This window comes from Pristiophorus japonicus, chromosome 2, assembly GCF_044704955.1.
Source record: "Pristiophorus japonicus isolate sPriJap1 chromosome 2, sPriJap1.hap1, whole genome shotgun sequence".
NCBI lineage: Eukaryota > Metazoa > Chordata > Chondrichthyes > Pristiophoridae > Pristiophorus > Pristiophorus japonicus.
In genome coordinates, this window is record NC_091978.1 from 322,537,628 (window position 1) to 322,564,204 (window position 26,577).

Consider the following 26,577-nt stretch of genomic DNA (forward strand, 5'->3'; position numbering starts at 1 on the left):
ATTCAAAAGGGAGTTAGATGTGGCCCTTACGGATAAAGGGATTAAGGGGTATGGAGAGAAAGCAGGAATGGGGTACTGAAGTGTATGATCAGCCATGATCATACTGAATGGTGGTGTAGGCATGAAGGGCCGACTGGCCTACCCCTGCACCTATTTTCTATGTTTCTATGTTTCCTGCACCCATCAGCTCAATAAGTTTTTTTTTTAAACCCTATAAGTTTCTGGAAATGTGAGCTGACAACAGCATGGCAAGGGCAATGGGGCATCTGGGACCTTGGTGAACAACAGAACTAATGGTGTATCTCTTTAACCAATGAGATTAAGGATTGAGAAGGAAGGGCTGAGAAGGAGGGTGAATTCAATGTGAAATCAGGTACAGGAAGAGAAATAAAGAGTGGGCATGGAAGATTGAGAGAGAGAGAGAGAGCGAGAGAGCGAAGCAAACGAAAAGAAAAAATTTAAAATTTGACATTTTTTTAAATCTCCAACAATAACTGCCCAAGAGCTCATGGGGTTTGGGATAATATATTAGCATGGATAGAGGATTGGTTAAAACAGAGTAGGGATAAATGGGTCATTTTATGGCTGGCAGGCTATAACTAGTGGGGTGCCACAAGGCCTCAGCTATTTATAATCTTTATTAACTACTTAGATGAAGGGACCGAGTGCAATGTATCAAGTTTATTGACGATACAAAGCTAGGCGGGAAAGTAAGCTGTGAGGAGGACACACAGCCTGCAAAGCGATATCGACAGGTTAAATGAGTGGGCAATAAGGTGGCAGATGGATTACAATGTGGGGAAATGAGGTTATTCACTTTGGTAGGAAGAACAGAAGAACAGAATTTTTTTTAAATGCTGAGAAACTTTTAAATGTTGGTCTTCAGAGAGAATTAAGTGTCCTTGTACAGGAAACAGAGTTAGCATGCAGGTACAGCAAATAATTAGGGAGCCAAATGGCATGTTGGCCTTCATTGCAAGGAGGCTGGAGTACGAGTGTAAGAAAGTCTTGCTGCAATTGTACAGGGCTTTGGTGAGACCACACCTGAAGTAATGTGCATAGTTTTGGCCTCCTTAGCTGAGGAAGATCATACTTGCCTCAGAGGCGGTGTAACAAAGGTTTACTAGATTGATCCCTGGGATGAGAGGGTTGTCCTATGAGGCGAGATTGAGTAGATTGGGCCTATACTCTCTGGAGTTTAGAAGAATGAGAGGTGATCTCATTGAAACATGCAAGATTTAGGGGGTGATTGGCAGGATAGATGCTGAGAAGTCGTTTCCCCTGGCTTGAGAGTCTAGAACTACGGGGCATAGTCTCGGGATAAGGGGTCGGCCATTTAAGACTGAGATGAGGAGGAATTTCTTCATTCAAAAGGTTGCGAATCTGTGGAATTCTCTACCCCAGACAGCTGTGGATGCTCAGTCGTTGAGTATATTCAAGGCTGAGATAGATAGATTTTTGGGCTCTAGGGCAAGCGAGGGATATGGAGATCAGGCAGAAAAGTGGATTTGAGGTAGAGGATCAGCCACGATCTTATTGAATGGTAGAGCAGGTAAAGGGGCCATATGGCGTACTCCTGCTCCTAATTCTTAAGTTCTTATATACAGGAATGAGACAGCACACTTCTAATTGTTCATTTTCTGGGTCAGAGAGGTTGATTGGCAGATATTAACAATATTTTTGTCATGAAGGATACTTGCAGTATACATTAGAGGACCTAACTTTGTGACAAATGTAATTGTCAATTAACATGCAAATGCAGAAACTTCATGAAACTCATGGAGAGGTTAAGGGCGAGATGACATTTTCACGAAGCTAATGCAGTTCAACGCAAATCATCCAGCAACTTGTGGCAATTCACAACTTATGGGCTCTATCTTCCTCGCCACAAGTTGCTGGCTGATTTTCATATTAATACTGAAGTGCATCTTTCATACACCATTAATTTTTCAGCAAATTTCAGCCCATTATATGTTTATGTTTATGTAATAAATAATAGAATCCTAGTTGTATTGTAGTACACCACCAGTCTTCTGCAACATTGAAAATCTGGATTAATATATTACCTTGCATGGTCATTTGTTATCTAGAGTATAGACTATTATTCCTTCTGCATTCTTCCCAAAATCTAAATACATTTGCTTTTATTTTTTTTAAATTCTCATCTGAAGGATGTAAGTGCTAGTGAATGAAACACAATTTAGTATCCAGTGCACAAGCAAAGAAAAGCACAGTCAAATGCTGAGTAACGCTCCTTCTACAAAATAAACCCAAAACATTTTCTGCATTTTATAATTTTTCACACCAGTGACATCATGGTCTTTCTCTGTAAGCCCAATTTAATGCTAATTTCTGTTGAATTAGAGTCAGGTGGGTTTTTTTTTTGCTTATGTTGCCACACACACGAAGAACTGTCCAAACTCATTTTACACAGGAACCTTACAGCTAGGAGAGTGGACTTTCACACAAATATTGAACTAGATTTAAACCCAGAATCTAGAAGTGAAAGAGTAGTATGCCAACCCATTGCACCATTTAGTTCCATACATTTTGATTATTATCGCTCTGATTCATTAACACAGCTTGAAAAACATTTTAGTCTGTTGCTATATTGTGTTTCTAGGATAGATTCATGGCAGAGAGTCATTAATTCATATCCTATTTTCCTTCTGGAAAAAATTAATACCACTTTGTATCATTATCGGGAACAGTAGCATAGTGGTTATGTTACTGGACTAATAATCTGGAGATGTGAGCTCAAATCTCACCATGGCAATTGGGGAATTTCAATTCATTTAATTAAATAAATCTGGAATAAAAATCTAGCATCAGTAATGGTGAAACTATTGGACTGTCGTAAAAACCCATCTGGTTCACTAATATCCTTTAGGGAAGGAAATCTGCTGTCCTTACCTGGTCTGGCCTATTATGTGACTCCTGAGCCACAGCAATGTGGTTGACTGTGAAATGGCCTTGCAAGCCGCTACAAAAAAACATGAGGAATAAAACTGGACGGACCACCAGGCATCGACCTCGGCACTTGCTGCAGACACGTCAATGGCACACCCAGCCCAGCCCAGTCAATCCTGCAAAGTCCTCCTGGGAACATGTGCCAAAATTGGGAAAGCTGTCCCAGATTAGTCAAGCAACAGCCTGACATAGTCATACTCACAGAATCATACCATTTAGCCAATGTCCCAAACTCTTGCATCATCCCGGAGTATGTCCTGTCCCACCAACAGGACAAACCCACCAGATGTGGCAGCATAGTGATATATATTCGGGAGGAAGTGGCCCTGGGAGTCCTCAACACTGACATCGGACCCAATAAAGTCATGGCTTGAAGTCAAGCATGGGCAAGCAAACCTCCTACTGCCCTCCCTCAGCTGTTGAACACCACTTGGAAGAAACTCTGAGCGCAGTAAGGACACAGATGTACTCTGGGTGAGTGACTTCAATGTCAATCATCAAGAGTGGTTCAGTAGCACCACTACTGACTGAGCTGGTGAAGTCCTGAAGGACATAGCTGCCAGACTGGGCCCTGCGGCAGGCAGTGAGAGAACTACCAATCTATCGGTCACATATGCATTTGTCCATGACAGCATTGGTAGCAGTGACCGCCGCCCAATCCTTGTGAAGACGAAGTTCCATCTTCACACTGAGGACACCCTCCATCGTGTTGTGTGGCACTACCACCTAAATGGGATAGATTCAGAACAGATCTAGCAACTCAAAAATGGGAATCCATGAGGCGCTGTAGTCCATCAGAAGCAGCAGAATTGTATTCCACCACGATTTGCAACCTCATGGCCCGGCATTTCCCTCACTGTACCATTACCATCAAACCAACCCTGGTTCAATGAGGAGTGCAGAAGAGCATGCCAGGAACAGCACCAGATGTACCTAAAAATAAGGTGCCAACCTGGGGAAGCTGCATGCATGCTAAACAGCGGAAGCAGCATGCTATAGACAGAGCTAAGCGATCCTACAACCAACGGATCAGATCAAAGCTTTGCAGCCCAGCCAAATCTAGTCGTGAATGGTGGTGGATAATTAAACAACTAATGGTAGGAGGAGGCTCCATGGATATCCCCATTCTCAATGATGGCGGAGTCCAGCATGCGAGTGCAAAAGACAACGCTGAATTGTTTGCAACCATTTTCAGCCAGTAGTGTTGAGTGGATGATCCATATCGGCCTCCTCCAAAGGTCGCCACTAACATAGAAGCCAGTCTTCAGCCAATTCGATTCACTCCACGTCGGCTGAGCACACTGGATACAGCAAAGGTTTTGGGCCCCGCCAACATCTCGGCTGTCGTGCTGAAGACATGCTCCAAAACTAGTCGCACCTCTAACCAAGTTGTTCCAGTACAGCTACAACACTGATATCTACCCTACAGTGTGGAAAGCTGCCCAGATGTGTCCTGAACACAATAGACAGGACAAATCCAATCCGGCCAATTAACCCCCATCAGTCTACTCTCAATGATCAGCAAAGTGATGGAAGATGTTGTCAAGTCGCACTTGCTCACCAATAAACTGCTCACTGGTGCTCAGTTTAGGTTCTGCCAGGACCACTTGGCTCATCATGGCTGCAGTGTGCATCATCGACAAGATACATTGCATCAACTCGCCAAGGCTTCTTTGGCAGCATCTCCAAAATCCATGCCCTCAACCACCTAGAGGGACAGGGGCAGCAGGCACATGGGAACAACATCACTTGAAAGTTCCCCTCCAAGTTACACACCGTCCTGATTTGGAAACATATCACCGTTTCTTCATCGTCGCTGCATCAAAATGCTTGAACTCCCTCCCTAACAGCAACTGTGGGAGTACCTTCACCACAATGATTTACAGCGGTTCAAGGCGATGGCTCACCACCACATTCTCAAGGGCAATTAGGGATGGGTAATAATTGCTGGTCTTGCCAGCGATGCTCACATGCCAGGAATGAATATAAAAAAAAAACTATAGGAAGCCATCTTTGCCTTTTAAATTATTAACTCATACAAGAATCTTACAATTTGTAACATTGTCAAAAGTAAGGTATTCACCCAATTAGAAGGGTTTGGAGGGAATGACTACTGCCTTGGATCCCGATCTTTCAGCTAAAATATAATCACATGTTGGTGGAAAATATCATGCAAGTCATGAGGTAAACAGCACACACCAGGGATGGTACATAGAATCACGTATGGCATATAGAATCCAATTTTCTCAATACATTTAAATATGACAAATATAGAATTTTTGTAGTGGGGATGATAAGGTTATGTAGGCTGCCTTACTCAAATGATAAATGTCATGATCACTCCTGTTAGCTTAAGCTTTGTTTATCCAATCATTTTTCTGAACTGTGCTCTTTGTTTTGTCAGGACAAGTGAGGCGAGGAGGGTGTACTTTTGTTGGGTGTGCACACATTGCACCCGCACAAAACTATGAACAATGAATGACTGGCTATTGCAGAGCGAACACTGGTTCCATTTTATCAGTGATAAGGTGGCAGTGCAGGAAATAACATACAAAAGTTATTCAAGTCAGCAACATTTAAATTAGAATCTTACCGATAGTAGCATAGTGGCAGAGAACTGAGGCACCAATGTCAGAGCAAACCTGCTAATATACAAGAACAGAGCAACGTATCCAAAAGAATTCCACTAACATTGAATAATAAATGCAATTTATTATCTCAAAGTCAGCTTTGAGAACTTCTGGGATATTTCAGCAAATCACCAGCAAGCACTGTGGGATGTTTAAGTGACCAACATTCCAGTCCTGAAACAGGCAATTTGTTGCTACGCATTTTTGGCAATATCCCCTTTCTTCCCCACCCCCTCCTTTCCCAAGATGGGATTCCTGCCAGGTATGACAGAAATATTCCAATGTATTAAGATACTGTGTCTTGTAACACGCTTCTCCCCCCCACCCCTTGTAGATTCTCAAATATCAGTTTCTAAAGCAATTAAAATTGATACTTTTAAAACAGAGCCTCAGTAACCTTTGAGTTATGGGAGCAAGCTGATTAGCTGGCTTTGCATCTCTGGACTAGTGACTGCTTTGAATTAGCATACAACAGCTTAAATAAGTAAGAGATTTTTTTTAGAAAATGCATTGGATTAGCAGCAGAAAGTAAAATATGCTTTTGTTCATGCTAACCGAAAAAATTTGCTGTGAAGCTTGACGAAGCCCTCATGGAAATGAAATGGAGCATTTTACTTTGGATGCCATTGTTCCCCAGCTGCAGTTAATGCTAAACATTTGTCTATACAATTAATATATTTCTGTATACAATTATCACTGAGATTCCCTACTTAAATCAATGTAAATTTCATTTTCCTACTTTAAATTCAGCTTATTTCCTGTATTAAGGATAAATAAATCCTCAACATTCCCCTTCAAACATTGCCAAAGAAACTAATGATTTCAGTCATAAGTGTATACACTACATTATACTTTAAAAGGAGTTTGTTTAATAGTAATGGGAATCAATTCCTGATCCATGTATACATCAGTAATAAGGACTCTTTCCAACCTGAAGCAGATCTCTAGCCGACATACATATCCAAATCCTAAATTCTATGTGTATTTTGTATCAGTAATAATGGGCCCAAATTTGCCCAGGAGTTGCTTCGTTTTTTTGGAGCAACTTGATTTTTCTGGAGATACTTAAAAATCCACATTATGCTAATTTAATTTGAGCCAGTGTAAGTGAGTTAGTTAGGATTTTTTTTTAGTTTATTTTTTTTTCCCAAAAGGGGGCGTTACCAGCCGTTTTGACCATTTAAGCCAGTTTGGACAGCTAATAGTTGCTCCAAACTAACTTAGATCAGCGTATGTGGCCACTTGTGGCCGCACAGAAAACCTTTGCGGAGAGTTAAGAAATCAGTGCAGGAAGCCAGAGATTGGGGGGGGGGGGGTAGGGTGCAAGGGAAGCGGAGAGGACCTCGCAAAGCACTAAACACCTCCACAACAATATTCAAGAAGCATAAAAACCATGAATAATAAATAAAAAATAAAACTCAAGTCCTACCTTCCTAACTCGGCCCTTCAGGGGACTGGACTTCTCTCCGGGGGAGGCAGCAGCCGACCTGTGTGGCAGGCCACTCGGCCAGGGATAGGGGTGGCGAACATCGGGTCCCGCTCACAGCCTGCAGGACGCGTTGGAAGGGCAAGGAGCTACTACGCATGCACACAGACTCCACCACGCACGCGGATAGCTGTCGACACTGTTTTCTACGCAGGGCTGTAGCTCCGCCCCCCCCACTGCACTATATACACTGCGCCAGGACCCGGGACACACAGCAATGCAGCCAGAATCGTGAGTAAGTTTTTGGCGCCGTTTTGAGCGCACAAATTTGGCGCATCTCGGCTTAGTGCACCGGAAAAAGGGGTTGGGGAAATTTGGGCCCAATGTATCATTTCAGATTTAGTACATCAATAGACTGTTAAATTTAAATTTCTCTCAGACTTGGGATTCTACTCACATTAAAAGGAGCAAAGTTGCTGCATTAGGATATTTTGGCCAGACTCATTTCCCAGATTGGTTTTCTCACAAATTTCCATCGCTTGTGGTATTGATCATTGGAAAACATGACACCTGATTTAGCACAAACATTTTACATGTGTTTTTAAAGCTTCATTTGGAAAAAAAAATCCAAGTAAATTAGCACAGGTAGTATTGGTTATGTTTATGTCATTACATTTTTGGTTGCATAAGTACTTATTCTCTCATTATCACTATAAATACTCCACTGCATTTCCTGCCACCCTTCCTCCTTCAGTCAGGGAATCAGGATGCTCTGTGACCTAAACACACGTAAAGTGGCTAGTGTTTGGTAAATAGGAAATGCACTTTTGAAAAGTTGATTGATTCATTCTCATTCCCTCCTCTTGGCTCAGATACAGAGTGCTGCAGGGCAGCAAAGTGCTTTGTCTACTGACTTGCCCAAACAATAAAACGTGCCAAGTGAGTGCAGGCAAATCAAACGAGGCAGGGATTTAAAACTGTACCTCTCTGGACTACGAGTCCAACAACTAGAATTAGCGACACCACCTCAAAGGCAAGGGCACAGACAGATTGTGGTCACTTCAGCAAAAACATTCCAAGAACTTCATAGTGCACCAGCCCTTCTCAGCCTAGCAAGTGTCTGCCATTTTTACATAGTTATTAATTTGTAAAAAAGATACTGAAATGTTACTGTTAATTTGATTTCAATTAAAAAATTTAAATAGCCTATCTTTAGAAATCTTAGTTTGAACACACAATTTCTTGGAAAACCATTGTAGTTATCTGTTCAATTGGATTTAATTGTTCAGCCTCGGTATTTCAACCACATACATTTAATAAGTCAGACTACAACAATTCTGAAACATGTGACTAAGGCCAGAGCATGTTAAGTCTGAGGGCAAGTAGCAGAACGAATAGCTACAAAACAAAAAACAGAGCAGAGGTTAAAGATCAGACTGGCGGAAGGTGGGAAGTGGTGTTCCACAGGGATCAGTGCTGGGACCACTGTTCATGATTTACATAAATGATTTAAACTTGGGAAGCGGTAAACTCGGGAAGCGGAAGTACAATATCAAAATTTGCTGACAACACCAAACTGGAGGATATAGTTAATAGTAAGGAATACTACGACAAAATACAAGACGACATTAACAAACTTGCAGAATGGGCGTGTAACTGGCAAATTAATTTCAATAGAAATAAGTGTGTGAGGTGGTACATTTTGGTAGGAGAAATAAAAAGGCTACCTACTCCTTAGAAATAAGAGTATAGATGGTGTAGAGGTGCAGTGATCTAGAGGTACAGATACACAAATCATGCTTCCACTTGTGGGAGTGTCCAAAACTCAGGGCCATATATATAGGATAGTCGTCTAACAAATCCAATAAGGAATTCAAGGGAAACTTCTTTACTCAGCGTGGTGAGAATGCAACCATATGGAGTGGTTGGAGGTGATTAGCATAGATGCATTTAGGGGAAGCTAGATAAGTACATGAGGGTGAAAGGAAGAGAAGGATATGTTGATCGGGTGAGATGAAGCAAGGTGGGAGGAAGCTGGAGTGAAATAAACACCGGCATACACCTGCTGGACCGAATGGCCTGTTTCTGTGCTGTAAAAGTCTATGGACTGGGTTATCAGCTTTTGAGATTTCTGGGTGGTAATGGCAGCAGGGCAGTACTGATACCGCCTGGAAAAAGTTTGCGCCCTCGTCTACAAAATGAGGTTCCATGATCAGGGGTGCAAAATCAGACGTTTTTGCGCCCCAGCTGAAAATCACAGTGTTAAAAAAGTATAGTTGATTTAAGGAACTTCACTGCTGCTTAGTGCCCTGCAATATAACATTGTATATTGTATGGTTTCATTTTGGTGGGGGGAGCTTTTGTTATTTTGTTGTTGTAAAATTTATGATTCATCCTTTGCCATTGGTATCTTGTGTATCATTTGAATGTTCACTGGAGATGTGCCTTTATGGGGGCAGTGTCCAGAATTAGCTCCATCCCTCAGTTTCTTCCATTTAAGAGAACCGGTCCATTATAAGCTGGCGACGTGCGACTCTTGGTCCGGCTGTATCTCCACATTACCTCCCCCATGGATGGTGTGGCTATCCAATGGGGGCCTCGCCAGGCTCCTTTTCATCGTCTTTGTCCTGAGGTGAGCATGCAATTCCCACTGGCAATGCCTGGCCCCTCATGATGGCCAAGCTATGCAACATGCAGCACATCACAATGAATTCAGATACCTGTTGAGGGGAGTATTGAATGCTGCCTCCAGAGTGGCCCAGGCATTGGTCTGCCTGTAGGAGATGGCATATCTGTCAGCACTTCCTTTCGGAAGTGCAGCCTTCTCGCACACTGCTCCTCAGAGAGCTGGAGATATAAGCTTTGGTGCCTGTAAGCCCTCCTCCCCAGACATCTTCGGCCTCTCCTCATCCATGGGCCGACATGGCCAAGAGCCCTTCCTCTAGCTTGATGCGGCCTGGCAGTAGCATGCAGCATGATCATCATCATTGATTCACTGTTGATAGTAATGCCCCCATTAAATTCTCTCACTGAAGTTGCAAGGGCACTGTAATGTCAGATAAAAGTGCCATTTGAAAGTGACCTGTGATGTCGGAGCCTCATTCCTCCATTTAAATATGCTGCCAATACCGCCTGCTGCACCCTGGGAACTCCTAGTTTTCCTGGGGTGGGCGTTAAATGAGGCGTTAGACGAATTTTGCATCTGGGGTGGTAGCAGAGCATTGTACGACGATTGATGTCATGATCTCAGTGAAGCTATATGGCGGGGTGGTAAGTTTTTGCGCCGCCGCAAATCATGAGCCAAATTTGCTGGCCAGGTAGTAAAAGCTGGATGCCCGGTGTTACGCCTAGAAACATCATTTATCGCCCCTCCGGGGTACAAACTGAGGCACAACCAACCGAAAATAATTCTGTGTGGATTACAGTTATCAGTAAAGTAATTTGGCAGAGACACCTAGTTTGAAAAGTAAATCTCTAAGTATTACAGCAACTGAGGGAGCCTGTACAATTACTTGTTAAGCCTTAAACTAGCATGCCAATATATAGCGGGTAATTTTAACCCTCAAAAACAGGTGGGTTGGGTTTAGGCAAGATGTAAAAATGTTTTAAATTTCCAACCTGCTCATTTCCAGTTTTAATAAAGGCGGGACAGGGGGCGAGCGACCACCAACCCGCTCCCAGGACATGGGTTGGCCATAATGAGGCACCGTGCCTCAGATTTAACCTGTCTTCCAGGTTTAACCCTGGCCGGCAAATAAAGGGACTGATTCTTGGAAAAGCCAAGTGCCTTTACAGCACTTCTTGTGGGCCAGGAGTGCTTCCTCCGCCACCCTCCACCGGATCAGGAATCCGACCTCCCCCAGGATCAGGGCCACACCTCTTCCAAAAGATCCAGAACCCCCATGCTCCCATTAACGCAGCATCAGGCTCCCCCTACCTGCTCCTGCCATCCCGGCCTCCCCCAGAGCGTTTCCCGCCCAATATGGAGACAAGCCCGTCAACCAGACTGGCTTCCAGGCAAGGATCCTGCTTTTAAAAAAAGATGCCCTGTGGAGTTAAAACTGCACAGCACGAGGGACCCGACCAAAACTCTTTCCCTGTGGCCCGCTTACGCAACCCGCCCCAGTAAATATCAGAGCCCAGAGTCAACTGCTTTCAAAGGCTATGCAAACTAGAGCAGAGACGGAGGTGCAACAGAGCCTGCATAGTAGATCACTTACTCTGTTGATTGACCAAACTAGATATCTTTCAAGAATTAAGGATTAATTGCTGCAGCTCAAAATTAACAAAAGACAGATGTCACTGCACACCTAATCACCATTCATACTATACTAACAATGATTTCCAGCACTGTGCCACCATGTTGATACTGTTAGCTTCAGGCACAAGCCCACTTGATATTAAGCCTTGGGCTCCATTGGGATATCCTGTATAAATATTTTTGATGACAAGTACTTCCATTCAGATCCTAGGCTGAGAACAAAGTGCACCATGAGTTTTCTCATTGCACTGCGAGCAGGGCAGAAAATAAAACTTATGCAGAGGGTTTTTTGAGCTGAATAGGTTTGGTTTTGTCTTGGCAGCAAAACAAAAGCAGTGTTAGGGCTCAGTATGTTTGTATACTGAATATTCTTTTTTAGTCTGGAGGCGATATTGAGTTCAATGTTTCCTGATGCAGAGCCTTTTTTGTATGCCAGGAGCGTATACCATGAATTTCCAATATGCATTTTTAACATAAAGCTCTGGGAGTGCAAAAACAAACATTTAACCCATTCAGTTCAGTACAGCTTCACATAACTGCCATAAAATTTATAAAAGGTAGAAAAATTAAACTGCTAAAGAATGGATTAGGATAATAGAAATGACAATATCAAGACAACGTCCAAGAGATGCTACAAATGGCGAAGGCTCAGATTCACAACTAAATTACCCAAATCTGAATTCTAATCATTCATACTAATTTCCCAGTATTTTAAGGTGTTAATGGGAGGAAGAAATGACTAGTGAAGTACTGGAGGTGATAAACTTGGCTCCTTCCTGCACCATCACCCAAAGGGTCATCCAAAAGGCACTTGGTTATTTGGTGCTAGCAACTTCCAATATGTGAATTCTTAGTGCTTTGACAGCATTTCCCCAGTGTAAATAATCTGACCCATCTGGTTCTGCCACCATCTTTTCTGTGGTTCTCCAAATCTGCTGTAGGAACTACCACCTCTGCAAATCCAACTGCATGTAAAAATGGGAATACAATGTAAGGAAGTTGTTCTAGTGTTGCTCTCCCAAAACTTGGACTACACTAAACAGTGACAATAGCATCCATATCCATGAGGAATGACTGGCCCATCCTCCGGACAAAAGGTGAAAGGACACAGGGGGGGGGGGGGGGGGGGGAAAGAGAGGGGGTAGGAGTTTGGAAGAAGCAGAGAAAAAACATGGCAGGATGGAGGGGCAAAGGGAAAGAAAATGGGAAACCTATGTGATAGCTCCTTAACACAAAGCTACTTTGGGGAATTATGAGCAGATGGTATATTCGAGGCTAATATTACGATATTACGGAAATATGTACTGAACAATAATGACACAGTTGAGGTCTGTGTAACAAGCAAGATTGGGGAGAGGTAAATAAGCTCACCTGTGAACATTTTTGTCACCATTTTACTCTGCTTCCTGGCAGAGCAGACAAGCAGCAGCCATGGTGGGAAGAACTCGTGATGACTTGCTAGAAGCTCTGCAATAGTCCGTGTCAGGCCTGCTTGCCTTTGCTCTCCTTCAGCATAATTGCAGCCTTCATCGACAGAGTCCACGATGAAGAAGAGATTCTGTGAAGGTGGTTTTATTCCCAACAGTGGCAAGAGTACACATCTGAAGAAAAGAAACATGGGACATGTTACTACAATCTCAACTTTAAAAGTACATTGACTTTACCTAGAAAAGAGCAACTGATTTATAACATCCGCCAAATCTTGTGCACGGATACACATGCACCTTCGCTTTTTCTCTATGCACACCCCATCCACTCTTTTTACATTCAGGAACATACACCCTCTCACGTGCCCCACCCACCTCAAATATAAACACACAGCTCTCTCCGTCTATAGGAGCACAAACATGAATAAATGAATCATAGGGTCAGGTGAGAAAATGAGCATTCTTCCAAATCTCCATCCCTCACGTGCTCTTTCCATACACTTACCTTACTCACTCTCACCACGACAGGCAGACTTGTGAACAGTGGGCTCAAGAACTGGCCAATAGGAGAAGTACTTTTGGAGAAAATACAGTAAAAGTATTGGATGCCAAGACTGATAAAACTAAAGACTGAAGGATTTAAAATTCTGTTATAGAATTATTGAAATTTTAAGAAATATGCTTTCCCAGGGTAAAATCCTTACATTGAAAATGCTTCATTACAATTATGAGCCAGCATCATATAATTAGACTTTTAAAGTGAATATTTAAATAGAAATACATGTTAGAAGAGTACTTCAATGCCTCAGTAGAGGAATACACCTCTGTGCGGTTGAGCCATGAATAGCTTGAATGCCTCAGAGGTCCATGGTGAGTTGGGCAATTTAAGGGCAGAAAAAAGGATCCGACCAATTGGGCTGTGACAAATTATTTATTTTCTCTCTAGTCTGGGGCTGTATTCCCATTCTTCATTATTACCCTCAGCTGGAAAGTGACTGTATTTATGGAAATAAAATGAGGACATGATTAATTTCAGTACTGATGCTACTCAAAATGAAGAACCCACTAATACCAAACTCAGTTCATGTTTGAAAAACGGCCACTTGAACTACCAGCACTCAAGAAATTTATCTCAGCATGAACTATTGCTTTCAGGAAAGGAAAAGGGGTGAAAATTGAGAAAACACACCTTTGTGACATTTCACTAAATAGAGCAGTGCAGCTCCCTCACTGGGAAGCCTCATAAGCACGAAATTGATTTAATTTGAAGCTAGTCTTCTAAATGTCACTCGATTTTGAAAACTATACCTGGTAAAATATTTTATTAAAAATATGAAACATTAAAAATGAGTTCATACATTTTGCAACAGCATGCACAATAGAAACCTTGTGACAGAAAGATGGAAACTGCCATTAAATGAATTTGTTAGAAACAGAAACAAAGCTGTAGAAGTGGTCACAACCTCTGAATCATTGGTGCACAGTAAAAACATCAAATTATTCTGAATGTAGATATTTAGACATTTTTTACCAATACCTGTAGTACTATTCCAGAAGTTTATGACATGGCTTCCACTGCAATGGAAAGAATTTTCCAGATTAGTCAAGAATTATTAAAACTCAACTCTTATAACTGTCCAAACAAATGATGCAAATCTTTAAAAATTTCAGCAATAATAAGTTAGCTTATCTCAGTTGGGGGATTGGTAGGTGTACGATCATTGGGCTGATTGTCCGCGAGCTGTAGGGAATGCTGAAATTACTAGGGTTCCTACCAGTTATGTATGTAAACCTGTAAATAACATGTCTAATGGGATCCCACAATCTCTTGGGAGCACCTGTATATAAGGAGGCCTCACAGGCTGGAGAGGCACTCGGAGATCTGTAATAAAGGACTGCGGTCACACTTTACTTTCAGCTTGCAGTATCTAGTCTGACTCTTTAGTCAAGACATAACAACTGGCGATGATACACAAATGACAAACCCCACCGCAACAAAGCAGAGAACTGTGGGCATGCTGGAGACATTTTCGGAGGGTGATGACTGGGAAACCTTCGTGGAGCGACTCGACCAATACTTCATGGCCAACGAGTTGGAAGGAGAAGCGAACACTGCCAAACGAAGGGCGATCCTCCTCACCGTTTGCGGGGCACCAACGTATGGCCTCATGAAAAATTTGCTCGCTCCAGCGAAAGCCACATACAAATCGTACGATGAGCTGTATACACTGGTCCTGGAGCATCAAAACCTGAAGGAAAGCGTTCTGATAGCGAGGTATCGGTTCCATACGTACAAGAGGTCTGGAGGCCAGGAAGTGGCGAGCTACGTCGCCGAGCTAAGACGCCTTGCAGGACATTGCGAATTTGAAGGACACTTGGAGCACATGCTCAGGGACTTCTTTGTACATGGCATTGGCCATTAAGTAATACTTCGCAAAGTTTTTACTGTAGAGACCCCAACCTTGAGTAAAGCCATAGCGATAGCCCAGGCGTGTATCGCCACCAGTGACAATACCAAACAAATTTCTCAACACAAGAGTGCTGCTGCAAGTACTGTGAACAAAGTAACGTTGTTTTCGAATCGAAATGTACAGGGCAGGACTTACACGCCTGCAGCTGCACATCCGCAGATGACTCAGAGTCCACCATCAAGGGTGGTGAATAAAAGGCCATTAACACCTTGTTGGCACTGCGGGAGGTGATCATTGTTTTCATTCGTGCCGCTTCAAAGGATACGTTTGCAAGGACTGTGGAACAATGGGACACCTCCAATGTATGTGCAGGCGAGCTGCAAACCCTGCTAATCCTGCAAACCACCATGTTGCAGAGGAGGACAGATCCATGGTGAATCACAACAAACCAGAGCCTCAGACCGAGCTGGCAGAGGTATATGGCGTGCACACATTTACCACAAAGTGCCCCCCAATAATGCTGAAGGTTGAATTAAATGGACTCCCGGTGTCCATGGAGCTGGACATGGGCGCAAGCCAGTCCATAATGAGCAAAAAGACTTTCGATAAATTATGGTGCAGCAAGGCCTCAAAGGCCAGTCCTGAGTCCCATTCATACTAAAGTGAGAACATACACAAAGGAACTGATTCCCGTAATTGGCAGTACTATCATAAAGATCTCCTATGATGGAGCAGTGCACGAGTTACCACTCTGGGTGGTACCGGGCGACAGCCCCACGCTGTTTGGCAGGAGCTGGCTGGGAAAGGTTCCATGGAACTGGGACGACATCCGAGCGCTTTTGTCCGTCGACGACATCGTATGTGCCCAGGTCCTAAACAAGTTCCCCTCGCTGTTCGAACCAGGCATCGGGAAGTTCCAAAGAGCAAAACTGCAGATCCATTTGATTCCGGGGGTGCGACCCATCCATCACAAGGCGGGAGTGGTACCTTACATGATGAGAGAGAGGGTGGAGATCGAACTGGACAGGCTGCAACGAGAAGGCATAATTTCGCCGATCGAGTTCAATGAGTGGGCCAGTCCAATTGTTCCAGTCCTCAAGGGAGATGGCACCATCAGAATCTGTGGTGATTGTAAAGTAACTATAAATTGTTTCTCACTGCAGGATCAATACCTGCTACTGAGGGCAGCAGACCTATTTGCGATGCTGGCGGGAGAGAAAACGTTCACGAAGCTGGACTTGACCTCGGCCTACATGACGCAGGAGCTGGAGGAATCATCGAACGGCCTCACCTGCATCAACTCGCACAAAGTTCTCTTCATTTATAACAGATGCCCGTTTGGGATTCGATCGGCCGCGGCGATATCCCAGAGGAACATGGGAAGCTTGCTGAAGTCGGCCCCGCGCACCGTGGTCTTCCAGGACGACATCTTGGTTATCGGTCAGGACACCGTCGAGCACCTGCAGAACCTGGAGGAGGTTCTTAGTCGGCTTAATCGTGTGGGGTTTCGGCTAATACGCTCGAAGTGCGTTTTCCTGGCGCCTGAAGTGGAGTTCCTGGGGAGAAGAACCGCGGCGGACGGCATCAGACCCACAGATTCAAAGACGGAGGCAATCAAGAACGCACCGAGACCACAGAACGTGATAGAGCTGCGGTCGTTTCTAGGACTCCTGAACTATTTTGATAACTTCTTACCGGGTCTCAGCACATTGTTAGAACCCCTACACTCTTTACTGCGTAAAGGAGATGAATGGGTATGGGGTAAAAGCCAAGAAAGTGCCTTTGAGAAAACTAGGAAGCTGTTATATTCAAACAAATTGCTTGTGTTGTATGATCCATATAAAGGCTTGGTACTCGCATGTGATGAGTCGTTGTACAGGTCGGGTGTGTATTGCAACAAGCTAATGAATTTGGGAAATTGCAACCGGTTGCTTATGCATCCAGAAGGCTGCCTAAGGCCGAGGGGGCCTACAGTATGATCGAAAAAGAAGCGTTAGCGTGTGTTTACGGGGTAAAGAAAATGCATCAATATCTGTTCGGGTTCAAATTTGAATTGGAAACCGACCACAAGCTGTTTATATCCCTCTTTTCTGAAAGCAAGGGGATAAATACGAATGCATTGGCCCGCATCCAGAGGTGGACGCTCACGTTGTCCGCATACAACTACGCCATCCGCCACAGGTCAGACACAGAAAACTGTGCCGATGCTCTCAATAGGCTGCCATTGCCCACCACAGGGGTGGAGCTGGCCTGGCCCGCAGATTTAGTCATGGTAATGGAAGCATTCGAGAGTGAGCAATCACCTGCTACCGCCCAACAGATTAGAACCTGGATGAGCCAGGACCCCTTACTGTGCTTAGTAAAAAACTGTGTTCCACGGGAGTTGGTCTCGTGTCCCGTTAGAGATGCAGGAGGAAATAAAGCCGTACCAGCGGCGCAAGGATGAAATGTCTATACAGGCAGACTGCCTCCGATGGGGTAATCGGTTAGTGGTGCCAAAAAAGGGCACTTTCATCAGTGATCTCTACAACACCCACCCAGGCATCGTAATGATGAAAGTGACAGCCAGATCCCACGTGCGGTGGCCCGGTATCGATGCAGACTTAAGAGTCCTGCGTGCACAAATATAATACATGTTCACAGTTAAGCAATGCACCCAGGGTGGCGCCAGTAAATTTATGGTCCTGGCCCTCCAAACCGTGATCCAGGGTCCATGTCGACTATGCAGGCCCATTCTTGGAAAAAATGCTCTTAGTGGTTGCAGATGCGTACTCCAAATGGATTGAATGCGTGATGTCAGCAAGCAGGTCCACTGCCACCACTGAAAGTCTACGGGCCATGTTTGCCACGCACGGCCTGCCTGATGTCCTTGTAAGTGACAATGGGCTATGCTTTACCAGTGCCGAGTTCAAGGAGTCCATGACTCGCAATAGGATCAAACATGTCACATCTGCCCTGTTTAAACCAGCGTCCAACGGTCAGGCAGAACGAGCAGTTCAAACAATCAAGCAGAGCTTGATAAAGGGTAACCAAAGGCTCACTACAGACTTGCTTATCCCGAGTTCTGCTTAGTTACCGCACAAGACCCCACTTGCTCACTGGGGTCCATCCCACTGAACTGCTCATGAAAAGGGCACAAGACAAGGCTCTTTAGTACACCCTGATCTACACGAACAGGTAGAGAGCAGGCGGCTTCAACAGAATACATATGATGGCGCAAATGTGTCACGCGCAATTGAGATAAATGACCCTGTATTTATGTTAAGCTATGGACAAGGTCCCAAGTGGCTTCCTGGCACTGTTTTGGCCAAAGAGGGGAGTAGGGTGTTTGTGGTCAAACTCTCAAATGGACTCACCTGCAGGAAACACTTGGACCAAACCAAACTCAGATTTACTGACTATCCAGAATAACCCACAATAGACTCCACCTTTGTCGACCCTCCAACACACACAAAGTGGCAACCGACCCAGCGGTTGACCACAAAGCAGAACCCATCACCCGCAGCAGCCCAACAGGACTCATCATCCCGAGCAGCCCAGCAAGGCCAGCTGCGCAGAAGCCCAGCGAGGGCCCAACAAACGACTCACCAAAACCAGCATTTGCAGAGAGATGATCAACCAGGGAAAGGAAGGCTCCAGATCGACTCATATTGTAAATAGTTACACTATTGACTTTGGGGGGGGAAAGAGAGGGAGAAGTGTTGTTATGTATGTAAACCTGTAAATACCATGTCTAACCACCAGAGGGCTTAACCCCTGGAGTCCCAAGTGATCCCACAATCCCTTGGGAGCACCTGTATATAAGGAGGCCTCACAGGCTGGAAAGGCACTCTGAGATCTGTAATAAAGGACTACGGTCACACCTTACTTTGAGCTTGCAGTATTTAGTCTGACTCTTCATTCAATGATCCCTATTGGAAAATTCAAGTGCTTGCATGTTGGGTGAGGACAGGTCTGGAATCCCACAGACTAATTGCCTGTCCACAGTCACAACTGAAAAATGGCCACTTGAGCACTGGAAGGCAATTAGCACCCATGGAACAATACACCAGAATGAGGTAATGCCTTCAGAAGAGTCTAGAACAAAGTTGAAAAAGTTGCAGCACCACAGAAAATATTCACGGCATGTAACTTAGCCATATATTTATTTGAACATTACAGCACTGACTGGGTGGAACAAGTATCGTCTTATATAGCAGAATATAGTTACATTTGGTTGTTCTGAGGGCCCGACAGGTTTATCTGGTTGCAATTCTTAATAATCTTTTATTGTTGAGAACCCGAGGTGTACAGAGAGAGAGATTACTATCAGTCTATTCAAATTAGTTCTCTCTGCTTCAAGAAACGCAAAGCAGTTAAAGCAGACAATAGGAAAGCACTGTGCTCATTTCAATTCTACCTACACTTAAAGGAACGAGGTTTCCTGAATGTAAAGCCTCAACTCTCTAATGCATGATGTCTCAGTATTCTAAACTGTGGAACTATTTCCCTCAAAACTTCCTTTCCCCTAGAGTGAACAGGGATTTAACCCAAGCTTGTCTTCATCGAATCATCACTTCACAACTCATGCCATCATCTTCTCTTTCGAACATTGGTGGTGACTACACTATGATCAGTGTGTAAATTTCCCAATAAAATAACTGCACAAAGGGATAACTCTATTTATTTAAGTAAATTGGCCAAAGATGGCAGAAATCATGCCCTAGGTTCATGGATTATAGAAACATATATGATTTCATTATCATCATCATAGGCAGTCCCTCAAAATTGAGGAAGACTTGCTTCCAATCTAAAAGCGAGTTCTCAGGTGATTGTACAGTCCAATGCAGGAATTACAGTCTAACAGGTGGGACAGACAGTGGTTGAAGGAAAGGGTGGATGGGGAGTCTGGTTTGCCGCACGCTCCTTCTGCTGTCTGCGCTGGATTTCTGCATGCTCTCGGCGACGAGACTCGAGGTGCTCAGCACCCTCCCGGATGCTCTTCCTCTACTTTGGGTAGTCTTGGGCCAGGGATTCCCAGGTGCCAGTGAGGATGTCGCACTTTATGAAGGAAGCTTTGAGGGTGTCCTTGAAACGTTTCCTCTGCCCACCTGGGACCCGCTTGCCGTGTACGAGTTCAGAGTAGAGCGCTTGCTTAGGGAGTCTCATGTCGGGCGATGTGGCCCGCCCAACGGAGCTGGTCGAGTGTGGTCAGTGCTTCGATGCTGGGGATGTTGGCCTGAGCGAGAACACAGACATTGATATGTCGATCCTCCCAGTGGATTTGCGGGATCTTGCGGAGGCAGCGCTGGTGGTACTTCTCCAGCACTTTGAGGTGTCTATTGTATCAAGTCCACGTATATAGGAGGGCAGGCATCGCTACTGCCCTGTAGACCATAAATTTGGTGCCGGATTTGAGGTCCTGGTCTTCATACACACTCTTCCTCAGGCGACCGACGACTGCGCTGGTTTGCCCTCGCTGATAGTAGGCTCCCAAGGTATGGAAAATGGTCCACATTAAAAATTACAGCACAGAAAAGGCCCAACAGGTGCTGGTGTTTATGCTCTACATGAGTCTCTTCCCACATTACTTCATCTCCCCCATCGAAACGCTTCATATTGCTATCAGGTTACCCCTCAGTCTTTCATTTTCAGGAGAACTGAGCCCCAACCTGTTCAATCTTTCCTGATAGTTGTACCCTCTCATTTCTGCTATCATACTTGTAAATCTTTTTCACACTTTCTCCAGTGCTTCTATATTCTTTTTGTAATATGGAAATCAAAACTGTGCACAATACTCCAAGTGTGGTCTAAGCAACGTTTTAAATAAGTTTAACATAACTTCTCTTCTTTTAAATTCTATTCCTTGAAATGAACCCCAGTACTTTGTTTGCATTTTTATGGCTTTGCTAACCTGCATTGCTACTTTTAATGATTTGTAAATCTGTGCCTCTAGATCTTTTTGCGCCTCTACACCATTTATGTTCCAAGGAGTAGATGGCCTGTTTATTCCTTCTACCAAAATGCATCACCTCACACTTATCCACACAGAAATTAATTTGTCAGTTACATGCTCATTCTGCAAATTTGTCACAGTCTTCCACAGTATTAACTATATTCCTCAGTTTGGTGTAGTCTGCAAATTTTGATATGGCACGTCCAATTCTTGAGTCCAAATAATTTATGTAAATGGTGAACAACAGTGGTCCCAAAATTGATCCCTGTGGAACACCACTTTGCACCATATGAATAACTACCTTTAACTGCTAACGGTTTTGTTTTGTAGCCAGCTTGCTATCCATTTTGTTATTTGTCCACTGTCTCCACATGCTGTGATCGTAGTCATGAGTCTACTATGCGGTACCTCATCGAAGGTCTTTTGAAAGTCCATGTACATTACATTCTTTATTGGATTTTTGATTTCTAGATGTTTTTCTGTGACATCTTTGAGTAACAATTCTAATATTCTTCCTATCACCAACGTTAAGCTAACTGGACTATAGTTCCTTGGATTTATTCGATCTCCTCTTTTAAATGTAGGAATAACATTAGTTGTCTGCCAGTCCCCTTTTCTATTATAGGCAGATGCAATCCATCCAGATCAAGGTTTATCTTAAATGTCTTGATATCCTTTTTGATCTCTTCTGATGTCATGCCTACCTTATTAGTCTCCATGGTAAATACTGAAGCAAAGTCATTATTCAATATTTCTGCCATTTCACTGTCATTACCTGTGAGCTTATCTTGTGCATCCCATAGTGGCCCTATCCCTATCTTAATTTTCTTTTGTTATTTATATGTCTGTAGAATACTTTACTATTTCTTTTTATATTCTTTAATCATTTCAATTCACAGTTCCTCTTTGCCTTCCTTTTTTTTTTTACTTGTCATCGATTATGTCCTTAGTATGTGTCTTTTTCTTTAGTTTCAATTTTACCCTCATCTCTTTATTCATCTATGGTGATTCATTATTGGCCAGTTTAAAAAAAAAAGTATTATATATTTCTCCTGAAAGCTATTGCATCACATTTTTAAATATTTCCCATTGCTGCTCTACCTCTTAATATTTGTTTTTCCAGTTTACTAGCCCTACTTCCATCCACATTCCCTCATAACTAGATTTTTTCCAATCTATTACTTTGGTGTTTGTCTTACCTGTGTCTCTCTCAATCATTATCTTAAGCTTTATTATGTTGTGATCATTATTGCCGAGATGTACCTTACACTTATGTCTATGGTTCATTTCCCATTATTAGATCCAACAGTGATTGCTTTCTGGTCGGGCTTCTTGCATACTGGGTAAGAAAGGAGTCCTGTATATAATCATAGAAATTTACAGCATAAAAGGAGGCCATTTCGGCCCATCGTGTCCACTCGGGCCAACAAAGAGCTATCCAGCCTAATCCCACTTTCCAACTCTTGGTCAGTAGCCCTGTAGTTTACGGCACTTCAAGTGCACATCCAGGTATTTTGTTTTTAAATGTGGTGACGGTTTCTGCCTCTTTCACCCTTTCAGGCAGTGAGTTCCAGACCCCCCACTACCTTCTGGGTGAAGAAATTTCCCCTCAAATCCCCTCTAAACCTTCTACCAATTACATTAAATCTATGCCCCCTGGTTGTTGACCCCTCTTCTAAGAGAAATAGGTCCATCCTATCCATTCTATCTAGGCCCCTCAATTTTATAGACCTCAATAAGATTTCGCTTCAGCCCCCACTGTTACAAAGAAAACAAACCTGGCCTATCCAATCTTTCCTCATAGCTAAAATTCTCCAGTCCAGGCAACATCCTCAAATCTCCTCTGCACTCTCTTCAATGCAATCACATCTTACCTGTAATGTGGTGACCAGAACTGCATGAGGTACTCTAGCTGCAGCCTAACTTGGTTTTTTTTTTAAACACAGTTCAAGCATAACCTCTCTGCTCTTGTATTCTATGCCTCACCTTATCTACCTGGCTTGCTACCGTCAGGGATCTGTGGACCTGCACTCCAAGGTCTCTTTGTTCCTCGACACTTTTCAGTGTCCTACCATTTAATGTGTAATCTTTTGCCTAGCTAGCCCTCTCCAAATGCATTATCTCACACTTCTCCAGATTGAATTCTGTTTGCCACTGTTCTGCCCACCTGACGAGTTCATAGATATCTTCCTGCTTTCTTCTTCATTATCAATCACGCAGCCGATTCCAGCATCATCTGAAAACTTCTTAATCATACCCCCTACATTCAAGTCTAAATCATTGATATATACCACAAAAAGCAAGGAACCCCACTGGAAACAGCCTTCCAGTTACAAAAACACCCATCAACCATTACCCTTTGCTTCCTGCCTCAGCCAATTTTGGATGCAACTTGCCACTTTATCCTGGATCCCATGGACTTTTGTGACCAGTCTGCCATGTGGGATCTTATCAAAAGCCTTGCTAAAATCCATATAACACCACATCAAAAGCACAACCCTCATCGACCCTCCTCATTACCTCCCAAAAAATTCAAATCAAGTTAGTCAGACACGACAATCCTGTAACAAATCCATGCTGACTGTCCTTGATTAACCCATGTCTTTCCAAATGAAGATTTATCCTGACCCTCAGAAATTTTTTCAATAATTTTCCCACCACTGAGGTTAGGCTGACCTTGATTGCTCAGTCTATCCTTTCTCCCTTTTTAAACAAAGGTACCATGTTTACAGTCCTCCGGCACCACACCTGTAGCCAGAGAGGATTGGAAAATGATGGTTAGTGCCTCTGCTATTTCCTCTTTTGCTTCTCTTAACAGCCTGGGATACATTTCATCCGGGCCTAGGGATTTATCCACTTTCAAAGCTGCTGAACCCCTTAATACTTCCTCTCTCACAATGTTTACTTTATCTAATATTTCATACTCATACTCCTCCTTCCTGATTGCAATGTCTGCATCGCCGCTCTCTTTTGTGAAAGCAGACGTAAAGTATTCATTAAGAACCGTACCCACGTCTTCCGTCTTTACACACGCATTATCTTTATGGTGTCTAGTAGGTTCTACTCTTAGTTATCCTCTTGCTCTTAATGTATTTATAAAACATCTTTGGGGTTTCCTTTATTTTACTTGTCAAAATGTTTTACTGCTCCCTCTTTACTTTCCCAATTTCCTTTTTAATTTCACCCCTGCACTTTCTATACTGTAGAGTTTCTGCAGTATTGAGCCCTTGGTATTTGTCATAAGCCTCCCTTTTTTTCTTTATCCTACGCTGTATGTTCCTTGAGATCCAGGGGGCTTTAGATTTGTTAGTCCCACCCTTTTTCTTTAAGGGAACTTACTTGAACCCTCCAGATCTCCTCCTTGAATGCCTCCCACTGCTCTGACACTGATTTACCTTTAAGTAGCTGTTTCCAGTCCACTATAGCTAAATCACCTCTCAGCTTATCAAGATTGGCTTTTCCCCAATTGAGAATTTTTATTCCTGGTCTATCTTTGTTCTTTTCCACACCCTAAATCGAACTGAATTATGATCACTAGCACCAAAATGCTCTCCCACTGTAAAATCTCCATTCCCTTTCCCCTTTTACTATCTCTTATGCCAGTTTATTTGGGCGTAGTTGAAATCTCTCATGATTATTAATCTATGTTTTTTTTAAACTCATTTCATAGATTTGTCTACATATTACTCCCTCCACTTCCTTTCCACTATTAAGGTGATCTGTAGTATACCCCCATTAGCATGATTAATCACAAACTGTATCTCAATTCATCTGGATTCTGTTTCTATCTTAATGCTAGTTATGTTCATTTTTCTACTGCCATTGTTACTTCTTATTACAGCTACAAGGCTCCCTTTCACCTTTCCTATCCTTGCTAAATAAGTTATATCTGCAATATTTAATTGTCAATCCTGTTGGACGGTCTGCACTTGGGCAGGAACAGAACCAATGTCCTAGGGGGAGTGTTTAGTGCAATCAAGCAGACGCAGCATGGATTCATGAAAGGGAAATCATGTTCAACTAACTTACTGGAATTCTTTGAGGTTATAACGAGCATGGTGGATAGAGGTGTACCGATGGATGTGGTGTATTTAGATTTCCAAAAGGCATTCGATAAGGTGCCACACAAAAGGTTACTGCAGAAGATAAAGGTACGCGGAGTCAGAGGAAATGTATTAGCATGGATAGAGAATTGGCTGGCGAACAGAAAGCAGAGAGTCGGGATAAATGGGTCCTTTTCCGGTTGGAAATCAGTGGTTAGTGGTGTGCCACAGGGATCAGTGCTGGGACCACAACTGTTTACAATATACATAGATGACCTAGAGGAGGGGACAGAGTGTAGTGTAACAAAATTTGCAGATGACACTAAGATTAGTGGGAAAGCGGGTTGTGTAGAGGACTCAGAGAGGCTACAAGGAGATTTGGATAGGTTAAGCGAATGGGCTAAGGTTTGGCAGATGGAATACAATGTCGGAAATTATGAGGTCATCCACCTTGGGAAAAAAAAACAGTAAAAGGGAATATTATTTGAATGGGGAGAAATTACAACATGCTGTGGTGCAGAGGGACCTGGGGGTCCTTGTGCATGAATCCCAAAAGGTTAGTTTGCAGGTGCAGCAGGTAATCAGGAAGGCAAATGGAATGTTGGCCTTCACTGCGAAAGGGATGGAGTACAAAAGCAGGGAGGTGTTGCTGCAACTGTATAAGGTATTGGTAAGACCGCACCTGGAGTACTGCGTGCAGTTTTGGTCACCTTACTTAAGGAAGGATATACTAAGCTTTGGAAGGGGTACAGAGACGATTCACTAGGCTGATTCGAGAAATGAGGGGGTTAACTTATGATGATAGATTGAGTAGACTGGGTCTTTACTCCTTGGAGTTCAGAAGGATGAGGGGTGATCTTATAGAAACATTTAAAATCATGAAAGGGCTAGACAAGATAGAGGCAGAGAGGTTGTTTCCACTGGTAGGGGAGACTAGAACTAGGGGGCATAGCCTCAAAATACGGAGGAGCCAATTTAAAACTGAGTTGAGAAAGAATTTCTTCTCCCAGAGGGTTGTGAATCTGTGGAATTCTCTGCCCAAGGAAGCAGTTGAGGCTGGCTCATTGAATGTTTTCAAGTCAAAGATAGATAGATTTTTAAGCACTAAGGGAATTAAGGGTTACGGGGAGAGGGCGGGTAAGTGGAGCCGAGTCCACGACCAGATCAGCCATGATCTTGTTGAATGGCGGAGCAGGCTCGAGGGGCTAGATGGCCTACTCCTGTTCCTAATTCTTATGTTCTTTATGCAGCCATGATTCAGTTATCCCTACTTTATCTGGCTTCTTTATGAATTATAACCTCCAGTTCCCCGTTTTGTTACAGCTGTGCATGTTATTTTTTTTTAATGTGAATAATACATATCTGGCAGTGACTGTGATTTCTTTTGTGGGGTGGCAGGGGTCAGATGGCACCAAAAATCAAGGTCAACTGTTTATAAGCAATATCTGAAACCCAGGCTAAGTTTATGGCCTTG

The 26,577-nt window shown here is 43.4% G+C and overlaps 1 protein-coding gene across 1 annotated transcript in view; it reads right to left on the reverse strand.

Moving 5' to 3' along the window:
* Window positions 1-26,577, reverse strand: part of ankrd50 (ankyrin repeat domain 50) — a 186,085-nt gene that overhangs the window by 94,141 nt on the left and 65,367 nt on the right. Inside the window, exon 2 of the mRNA XM_070871825.1 lies at window positions 12,659-12,888. Within this exon, the coding sequence (XP_070727926.1) occupies window positions 12,659-12,888 (230 nt within the window). The remainder of the gene's footprint in view (window positions 1-12,658; window positions 12,889-26,577) is intronic.